At 40.5% G+C, this 10,550-nt stretch overlaps 1 protein-coding gene and 1 long non-coding RNA gene across 4 annotated transcripts; one reads left to right on the top strand and one right to left on the bottom strand.

The window, feature by feature from the left end:
* Nucleotides 1-1,113: 1,113 nt before the first annotated feature.
* LOC127329768 (transketolase, chloroplastic-like) lies at nucleotides 1,114-2,014 on the top strand. The gene is made up of 2 exons (XM_051356219.2): nucleotides 1,114-1,390; nucleotides 1,624-2,014. The coding sequence occupies exons 1-2, from the start codon at nucleotides 1,136-1,138 to the stop codon at nucleotides 1,804-1,806; spliced, it is 438 nt and encodes a 145-aa protein (XP_051212179.1). The 5' UTR covers nucleotides 1,114-1,135; the 3' UTR covers nucleotides 1,807-2,014.
* Nucleotides 2,015-5,384: 3,370 nt separating this feature from the next.
* Nucleotides 5,385-10,548, bottom strand: LOC127331289 (uncharacterized). 3 transcript variants are annotated; one of them, XR_011751388.1, is made up of 6 exons: nucleotides 10,377-10,548; nucleotides 9,481-9,594; nucleotides 8,057-8,145; nucleotides 7,716-7,814; nucleotides 6,364-6,555; nucleotides 5,385-6,134 (listed from the first exon to the last, which is right to left on the bottom strand). It is a non-coding gene; the product is annotated as an uncharacterized lncRNA (long non-coding RNA). The 3 variants fall into 3 exon arrangements; XR_011751390.1 differs by lacking the exon at nucleotides 8,057-8,145 and having other exon boundaries at nucleotides 7,712-7,814; XR_007869690.2 differs by lacking the exon at nucleotides 8,057-8,145.
* Between the last annotated feature and the right edge of the window lie 2 nt (nucleotides 10,549-10,550).

Below are 10,550 nucleotides of genomic sequence, written 5' to 3'. Positions count from 1 at the left end.
TTCTTCTCTGTTTTATTTGTTTACTGCTTATACAAATTTGATTTGCTTGCACTTATATGAATTGGATTGAACTGACACTAGGAGGCAATGATTAATAAGTGGTGCTGACTAAATGTATTGCAATCTTGCAATACTTTGGTTACATGTAACATGTTTTATATTTAATGTTGATCTCTAGTTTTCCATTTGTTTTCCGTATTGAGTCTTAGTCTGTTATTGTTTAAAAAAAACTCTAGTAATTGTGCAGGCCATCCTTATCTTTTAGTCCATTTTTCATGTGTTACATTTCTTATTGCTATAGTCGGTTATATACATGCTCTTCCTCACCTATGATACTTAATCTTGGATGCCCGACCAGCCACTGTTTACATACTTGTTTATGCTGTTGTAGGACACTTATACACCTAATTCATTTTCTTCTAGTGTGACATCATTTTTGTCGCCTACCCTGCTGCCCTCGACTTTGCCTCTCTCCCTCCAAACCTCGATTTCATCTTTGCTCATTCTCCTACCCGTTCTTACAGTTAAGGACGAGGAGCTACTGCTGCTGCCCCTGCAAGCCTCCCTGGCCTCGGGTGCACCACGTGCTGGTGCTTTTCGGCGCTCACCGAGACCACCATCCCCATCTCAGGTAGCTCCAGCTCTGCTCAAAGCTATGACTGGTGTTTTAACGTTAGGATTTGCATAGTTAGGGTCCTTATGTTGCAGAAATCGCCATCTTTTGATTCAAGGTTCAGGAAAGCGGAAAGCGTAATCAGTGCGGTGGCCTTCCGCTTAGAGCTTATGCATTTAGTGCGTGATTAAGCGGTGCTAAAGCGTTCTTGACTTAGTCAACGGCAGGACCAAAAACTAGCGAAAATCAGGAATTTCAGGCCAAACAACGAGTATTATTTGAACAGAACAGTGGAATAAAGATAGCTTACCGAATCAGACCAGTACACAACAACACAAGTACACAGTAGATCGTATCATACAATCAGAGATCAATTGTTCATACTTTCAGTTTCAGACTTTTAGTCCAGCATAACGATTCAGAATGCAGGAATCATACCATCCTGATGTGCACAGGTGAGGGTTAATACAATTTTTTTTTCTTGATGGTCTTAGGTATGTCATACTTGGGGATGGTTGCCAAATGGAAGGTGTTGCGAATGAGGCAGCCTCACTTGCTGGTCATTGGGGTCTCGGAAAATTGATTGCCTTCTATGATGATAATCATATATCAATAGATGGTAGTACGGATATTGCTTTCACTGAAGATGTGCTTGCTCGATATGAGGCCCTAGGATGGCATACTATCTGGGTGAAGAATGGAAACACTGGTTATGATGACATCCGTGCAGCTATAAAAGAAGCAAAGGAAGTTAAAGATAAGCCAACTCTTATCAAGGTGAGCAAATGGACAGTAATATTTGTTCGATTTTGCTATATCTCAGTCAACTGAGATTTTTTTAATTGACAGAAATGTGCAACTGACCGAGTTGCACTTTTCTTTAAACTGCAGTTGCACTGAGGTGACTGAGACTTAAGAAAATCTCAGTCAACTGAGACATAGGCACACCCATATTTGTTTTGTTTTGTTTATCAGACAACAGCCAACAGGAATTTTTTTTGTATATGTAGGTGACTACTACAATTGGTTATGGTTCTCCTAACAAGGCAAGCACCCACAGTGTCCATGGCAGCGCTCTAGGTTCCAAAGAAGTTGAGGCAACCAGGAAAAATCTTCTCTGGTCGCATGAGCCGTTCCATGTCCCTGATGAGGTGAAAAGGTACATTGTAGTTCAAGGTGAACCTAACCTGTAGAGATTCGTAATCTCAAATAGATAACTCTGTTAGAAATTCAAACTAGTACTCGCTCCGATCCATAATAAGTGTCGTGATTTTAGTTCAAAATTGAACTAAAACCATGGCACTTATTATCGATTGGAGGGAGTAGTTCTTTTTTTAGAGTTCTTCTGGATGTTCCATGCTTCGTACAGTCTTGACATGGTTTTTATTTCTGATGATGTTTAAATGGAAACCATCTTTATGTTTAAATGGTTTTTATCTCCGTTCTGAACCTTGCTGGAAACAATTCTGCAGTGGAGATTTAACTTAAGTTTTAAACTAAGGCTCTTTAATTTCAGGCGATGCAGATTGTTGAAATTTCCTTAATCGCACAAGGTCACCACGTATCTCCTTTTTTCCTAATTTTTTTGTGATGTGGTGTTGATTTGGTTTCATGGCACTTGATGAAATGAGTTTTGTAAAACAACCTTCTTGATGTTGTATGTTGAAGCTTTTTGTGTAGATGTATAGGGTAGGTTTATCTTCTTTTGGAAAAACAATTTGGTGCGATGATGTTGATTTTGTTTCATGGCACGTAATGAAATGTTTATTGTAGCTTGCAACGAAATAATAGGGGGAGATCCCTAAAATCATTTTTTATTTCTTCCACAACTACATGACTTGATGTATAAGGTGGTTCAGAAATCCCGCGTTGATTCTAGAATATTTTTTTGTTCAGTTCTTCAGAAATTCCTTTTCCGATGTATGGACAAATTGATCCGGGGTGCCAAGCTCTAAGGCTCTCTGTTGTTGTTTCAAGCCGGTGGAGCTAGGTTTGCATGTTGTGCCAATACACAATGTAAGGTTTTAAATATTTAGATTTTTTTGTAATTTTGGTAACTTGTCATTAACGAGCTGGTAACCGGAGAAATACTAAATTTTAAATTCAAATAGTCTAAAAAATCCAAATATTGTCAATTTTTTGCCACCAAATCCGGCGAACATGTAGTCAACAAGGCAAGGAAATAGTCTTTACTGAATGGTTACAAGAGAAGAGGGAATCAGGAAAGGAAAATAAAACCCTGCTTTTTAAAACTTATAAATAAAAAACCCTCCTCACTAGTTGAATGTGTTTCCTAGAACCAACATTAGGTAAATCTGCCAACCATCTACTCTTTTTCTCATGAGAATTAGTTGAACGTGTCCACCTTCCCTTTTTATACGAAAAGAACTGTTGGATGTGTCGGACATATTTTTTTTCATAGTAAAACATGTCCATTTTTTGTGCATAATATTGTCTGCAACATTCATGCATGTCTCGAGTGTTAGTAACCCGGATCCGGATGTTTTGTCAACAAGCGATCTATCCAGAAACTAGTCCGTTAGCATCAAAGAAACACCAGACTAGGTCATGCCGGCCGTAGGATTGCATGCTAAACTAATCTATACACCAAGCATATAAATTTTGTACCAAAGGAAATACTTATGCACCCCACACGCAGAGTCACCATACTCGTAGTACGTAGCAACGCACAAGATGAGCTCTCGGAAAGCATCATGGCCGGAGTTGGTGGGCATGCCGGCTACACCGGCGGTCACGAGAATCAACAACGAGAGACCCGATCTGACGACGGAGGTGCTCTTCGTGGGCATTAGCCCAAGCCCGCCAGGGTTCGACTCCACGCCCAAGCCCGCCAGGGTTCGACTCCACGTGCTCTTCGTGGGCATTGAACGGGCATTGTACACCTGACTAATGAAGTAACATTGTTTTAGAAATAGATGAGAGCAATTCCAGAACATGGATGTATTGTTTCGAGTGCATAATCGCAATGACTACATGGGAAAGAGATATAAGATGAACAACAGATATACTTTGAATAAGAAAATATCAACAGTAACAAAAATAATAGATCCACCGGTGTCCCCGCCAGTTGACTCCTCCGCGCTGCTCACCACCGGGTTGTACTACGACTCCGACGACTTGTTGGGCCCCCCGGCGAAGAACAAGCGCATGCACCTGGAGGCTGAGGAGGAGGGTGGCGAGGTGGACGACATGGACGACTTCGCGCGCCGGCCGGTGCTCATGGAGACGGTGACGCGGGCGTGGCGCACGAAGACCGTGCCGACTGGCCCGGTGCGCAAGAGTGCCCGGCTCCAGGGACCGGCGTCGGCGATCCCCATCATGCAGCGCGCCGGTCAACAACCAAATTCTGAGCAGCAGCCCTAAATTGTTCTGAGAGGCCTAAATATACAACATGGGAAGTGACTAGTAGAAATTTCTTGTCACTCATTACTTGCCTCAACTATTAAAAGTGTTAACAGCTACCCCATGCGCTGAATTGATCTGGTCTTATGCCTAACAAATTCCGCTAACACTCATTGAGTTTAAGATGTTGCCGTTCAACAGATAGAACCACTGCAACTTTTGCACTTCTTATGTTGTATTACTACTTATTGGCTGTATCGGAGTTGGCGTTGTCCATTACAGATTGCTTCAAGCATAGCAAGTTAGAATTGTGAAGCACTACACCAAACCGAATATAAAACTCCAGGATTTGACGATTCCGCCGTGCTCTGCTCCACCTAAGTACAAAATCAGAGGAAGCTGTGTTAGGGAGTCAAATACCTGCTAGAATCCAGAGATGATCTGCTCGCTCCCCACACCATGCCTCCGGTACTCATCTTGCCTCCGATTTGCCGGCAAAGGGATCAAGCCGTAGTGCCCACACCTTCTCGCCTCCAACCCGTCGCCCAAGTGATCTTGCTGGAGTGCCCACATCTTCTCGCCTCCGTTGCCCGAGTGATCCGGCCAGTGCCACAACCTCTCCTCTCCTCTCCTCGCCAAAGTCCAAAGTCACAAGTCACACACGATACCGCACGCGGAATAGTGACAATGAGCTGATATATATAGGCGTCTTTAGGAGGGAATGATAATTCTTTTTAGTTTTCTCTTTGCTACTACCTGTTGAGAGGGAGAGATCTACCCAAGATAAACGGTAGAGATGCCTTGTTACACGGATTGCTGACATGGAGTCACCCTATTAATTTCCTTTTATACGGATTACTCGTATTAACTGAGTCCCTTCCACTAGCTACCGGTGACGATACAAATTTCAAGAAGTCTAGCTCACTTTAGTAGTTCCCAATGTTGCATGCGGCACTGTCTCTGAGTAACTACATGGTCCTTTCTCAAGAGATCTATTTTATATAGCAGCCCCACAGAACTCAATTCATACACGTAAAATAAGAACAACCAGAATTCGACCCTTGTCCGGCTTTAAATTTCTAGAATTCTCAACAAGTCACTTGAGGTAGTAGTCCGGAGCAAATTTCTAGAATTATCAATAAGGAGTCCTCTTCTATAAAAAAAAATACTACTAAAAGCTAGCCTTGGTTGGTCTTCTTTATTCATACACCTACACATACTCACATTTTTAGTAGACGTACATATACTTACCTTTTTTTCGTACACATACACATACTCAGCTTTCAAAAGGCACCTAGATAAACAACAATTACTGATAGACTCTCAAGAACAACCAAAAACAGTAATTATTATTTTGCATAATTTTTACACACATCTATCGTATCAATAATTTTGCACACACACAATGTAGCATCGGCAAATGAAATTTCCATAAACAAAGGGGACCAGTTATACATACGTCTCATGCTTTCAAAGCTTATGTCGATAATCTAATGCAAAATTACAACAGAATTGGGCGCACACACACTTGTGACAAAGTAAATATAACAAAGCTAGCTAGTTAGCTACAAGAACCAACACCATACGCAGCCACTGCCGTGTTTAGCTCAACAAAACATCAGCTAGTCATCAAAATATAGTCTTGTAGATCTGACGATACACATCTACAGTAGTTACCCTGAAACTTCCAGGACACATCCATCACCCACATCGCTACACCATGTAGCATCCATCAATTTCAAGAGCAAGTCCGTCTCGAATGAAAATCTCACGGCCCGAACAAGCAGCCATTGTAACTCATTTGCAAAAATCTCAACTGTGGCTGGAACATTCTTCTCTTCTGTTCCTCCTCTTTGTACGAAATCCAAACAGACCACCACCGGTTAATTTCCATCCAATCCAGTAAACTAGATTTAAGGTGTATACTATAGCCAACTCCTTCATAAGCCTAACCAACCATAACCTCAAGTTCAAAAATAAACATGTCAACGGAAGCACTTACAGGTCCTGATTGGAAGCATTACAATAACAACGATGCTTAAAAATGTCAACTAGTACTCACACTACAAGGACCGGAATAGTATAACATTCATAGAAAGGATCTAGCTGTGATGTCTCATCCTTCCAAGTCTTGTTCATCTTCTTCTTACTTTAGCTGCTGAAATGCAAAGAATCAAGTTAGACTAATCTGACATGCTGGTCTACTTCCAAATTCCTTATTGAAGGATGGAATTGATGAAGCAATTTACAGGATTAGAAGATGATACTATTATTGTGTGACCAAAACCAGCAGCTGGTGCTGCTGTTTTTGTGTAACTAGAACCAACAACCATGATGATGCCTGGAAACAAAGTTAAATAGAGTAATAGACCCTTAGTAGTACTCACATGTGCAATGATAAGTTGAGGGAGGCCAGCCAGGTCAGATGTGAAGGAGGAAATCAGATGCTCCTGTTCTTGGCCATGCACACAAACAACTCCACCACCTAAAGGTTGGATACCAGGCCACCGACATATGTGTCACGCCGCAGCGCTGCTTCTTTCGCCTAGCTCCAGGAGCTCCATGCTCTAGACGATGTTCTATCACAAAAAATTGTCAGAACAAGGCGGAAGATGGATAGTAGTTTATCACAAATATTTCACATATTAGCAGATCCATTTTATTAGACAATGGAAATCAACTTTCACACAGCTATAGTACATGTAAACTTATACAAACCTCGGTCATTAGCATCAAGAGGTACCACGGCTCAATCGTCGGTTCATACAGTACCATGACAGGGTAGGTAGTGAACATGGACAGTCGTATACGAACATGGACAGTCATATGCACATGGATCCAACAAGTTGAAACGGACTTGCAGGGTCAGAGCAAGTGCACTAACATTTTATTACTAACAAGGTGAAATTTGATGCAAAGCCAGATATGAAACTAGTAGTGAGTAAATAAGATCTTCTTGACTCGAATTTTGGAATCATCAAATAAGATGAAAGATTGTCGTATACATGAAAATTGGAATAAGAATGTTCAAGATTTATAGCAAACCTTTCTGTCCGCGTGTACTAATACTTGAAATGATGAAGTGCTAAAGATAATCATTAATTACAACAACAAACTGCATTGTTCCCTGATTTTTTATTCCCTCAAAGCATATTCAGTAACTACAAGATGGGAACTAGGAAGTGAAACACAACTTCTTAAGCAAAAACTAGAAAAATGAAACAAGAAACATCACTAATCCTCAAGACATTCGATCTAGCACACCTACAACTTTTGAAGCTGAAATGCCTGGGTCATAAAAATTCTCCACAAAATTATCTTGGATTCTAAATAGTAAATATGCATGATCCTAATATAGTTTTCATCACAATACTAGGACAATTTCAACCAGGTTTGGGTCATTTGTCAACATACCCCACTTTTTACCCAACTATCAAGCTAATTGGGGAAGATATGGAACAAGTAGCTCATCTTGGTTCTCAAACAACACACTTATTGTCGTATACATGAAAATTGGAATCAGAATGTTCACATATATAGAGCTAAGCAATCATAGGTAGAGACTGAAATTCAATGCTAGATCCCCAACACAAACGGAGCAACGAACCAACATGTTGCAAAGCTCGCTAAAGACAGCCTGCAGCCAAAACTATACAAGAGAAGAGCACCAGCTAGCTCCATACCCCAGGGCACGCACTCAATGGATGATCGAATTAGCGTGGGGGGAGAGTGGACCTACTGTATGATGCGTCGCTTGTTAGGACCTAGTTACTTCGGTATGTGAGCTTCACAATTTTAGACAACACCAACACCATGGGTAAGTTGTCTCCCGAACAACCTGCCATAGCAAAAACATGAAATGGCATAAGGGAAGGTTAGATGTCATGAAAGGGAATAGAACTAGCATGTTTATGTTAGGAAAACTAAAATGCTCAAAAACATATAGCACACTCATGCATTGTACAGAAAAAATTCCACTTGGTTAAGATTCCAAAATAGTAAGATTATTCCAGAGCATACACAAGCTAAGCCTGCAACAGGGAGCTAGTGATAACTTGACAATGGTGAGTTGGGACCTACATGCCACACTCCAGCACCGTGCAACAACAGCACGATGATTGGCATGCCTAAGCTCTGTGCGTCCATCCACAAGCATGCCAGCGACATCTCTAGAGGCCCATGGCATAAACCAAAATCAGTGTATAATTTGTACCATACACAACGTAAGGAGATAGCCAGCTATTTAGGTCTTATCCCCCAAAACACCATTACAACATAGCTGTCATGTTAGTAAATTATTGTTGTTATTATGTGATTAAGCCTTCCTAATTGTATCCCTTCAGCCATTCACAGTGCTATTTTCTTATGCATTACTGATTGGACATTTGGTTTTCTAATTAATTATTGGCTATTCATTATAAGAAATATCATTCAGAGCATAGAGAAACTTGCAGGCTACTACTATTATCTTATAAAAACAAGGGAGCGAACAGCAAGGCACACATATATGCATCCACATATTGATAAAGTTTGCCACATTGTAAAAGACAACATTCATGTAGATATATAATCCATGGTATAATTCTTTACAGTGGTTTACAAAATAGTAGGATTAACTATTTGATAAACTATAGCAGGATTAACAGCTAAAAAGAAGCATATTTATATACACATAGAGGTGATAGCAACCACCAGATCATGCCTAGAGCTAGCAATAAAATAAAATATACCCTGACCTTAAACACACCACAAAGAATGAACTAGAAAGATCACTTAATCTGTGGCCTGACAAAATCAAAGAAATCATGACACTGAAACTTAAACAACCAGGTCATAGATAAACAAAAAATAGACAAAAAAGTTCAACATGTCCAATAGATTTCTCAAGGTTCAAGAAAGCGTTAAGCCTAATTGGTGCGGTGGCCTTCTGCTTAGCGCTTCAGCGCGCATAAGCGGAGCTTTTTTCCCTCTTTTTTCTGCTTTTTTCCGCTTAAGCGCTTATGCAATCGATGCGGAAAGTCTCCGCACTGCGCTTTAGCGCGCATAAGCAACGATTTTTTCCGCTTTCCTGAACCTTGAGATTTCTTAGTTACAAACAATTAGGGTACTGTAAGAAACATTCCACACACTCAAGTGATGATTAACTACAACTGGAACATCCCTTGCGTGGTAAGCCAATCGAAATCTTAGGGTGTTGTATCAAAGAAGCATAAACTCCTAGTTTCCAATTCAAGCTGCCCACTTGAATTTTCAAGATGGCACTAGCAATTGAAGTCAATAATATAAAATCGTCTTTAAAACAAAATCAAGAAACAGCACTGTGGGTTTATGATAGAAAGCCAGTGTATGTTGAAGTATGTCAAAGTGTCAATGTGCTCAGGTGGCTCCTTTATGTCAACCTCAAACCTTTCTTGCAGCCTCAAACAATATACATATATGAAATCCCCTTGCGCTCTATTGGTCATACCAGACAAGTAAAAAAGTAAATGTATCAGTGTACAAACCTGATTGAGAACATCAGAGTCAGAGCATGGACAACATCAATTTTGCCGCCAACTAAATTTGTAGCCACAAGTATCCTCTTGTGTCCTTCCTTGAAGTTCTTATACCGGATCAACCTATCCAAGCACCAATATTAGATAAAAGATATGAACAATGGCTGAAAACTGAAAAATAAGGCAAATCACAAGTGTACATAATACTACCGTGATGTTCTACATGTCATAAAGTTGAGACGAGTTGCTGGGGGTACCAACTCAAATACTAGTCTAAAATTTGTTGGTTACTAGTCAAATCCATGTTGCTGGGTACCTAATCAAATGATTAACCAAGCCTAGTTGATTGAAGCATGACCAAGATGGGATAGATACCCCATCCTCAATTCCAGTGAAGATCAACTACTAGTAGTGATTAAATAACTTCAGTTATGGACACGAATTTAACAAGTGAGAACCTAAGGTACCCAAGGTTCAATACACAAACATAGCTAGTGGTGAACATGAAATATTCCAATATTGCCAACTGAGAACTTAAGGTTATCGAAGTTCGACATACAAGCATAATCGGCTCATTATAGTTAAATCTTACAAGCTAGATGCATGGTGCAAAATAGTGTTCAAATTCTGAAATTACAAGTGATCTTTTCAAGCATGGGATGTGCTCAAATTACAGAAGAAACCTCAATATAAGAATTAGGAGGCCACTGGCTAGCATATATGTGTGGTCGAATTATATTGGAGAAAAAAGTGTGTAAGCTTCTACTCAAACCAATCAGAACTAAGTAACTGAAGTGCCAGGATCCAATCATAAAGGAGTAAAAGATGATGTTTTTTACACTTCGGGCAGTGTCATGCAAGATTATCCGTTCTAGAGGGGGGAGGGAAGATGGTAGGCGTCTCACCGGCTGGCATGGCAGCAGCGGGTGCGTCATTGTTCCTGGCAAGCACGTACGAGGAAATGGCCAGGACAGAGCCCATGCCCTTTTGATCAGCATACACATATACCAAGAGCACCATCTTCTGTCATATGACCAACACTATGAAATGTTGTAATACCACTACAACCTTCTTCCTTC

Source organism: Lolium perenne, chromosome 2, assembly GCF_019359855.2.
Source record: "Lolium perenne isolate Kyuss_39 chromosome 2, Kyuss_2.0, whole genome shotgun sequence".
NCBI lineage: Eukaryota > Viridiplantae > Streptophyta > Magnoliopsida > Poales > Poaceae > Lolium > Lolium perenne.
The sequence above is the reverse complement of the archived record's forward strand: the minus strand, read 5'-3'. Positions and strand labels throughout refer to the sequence as shown.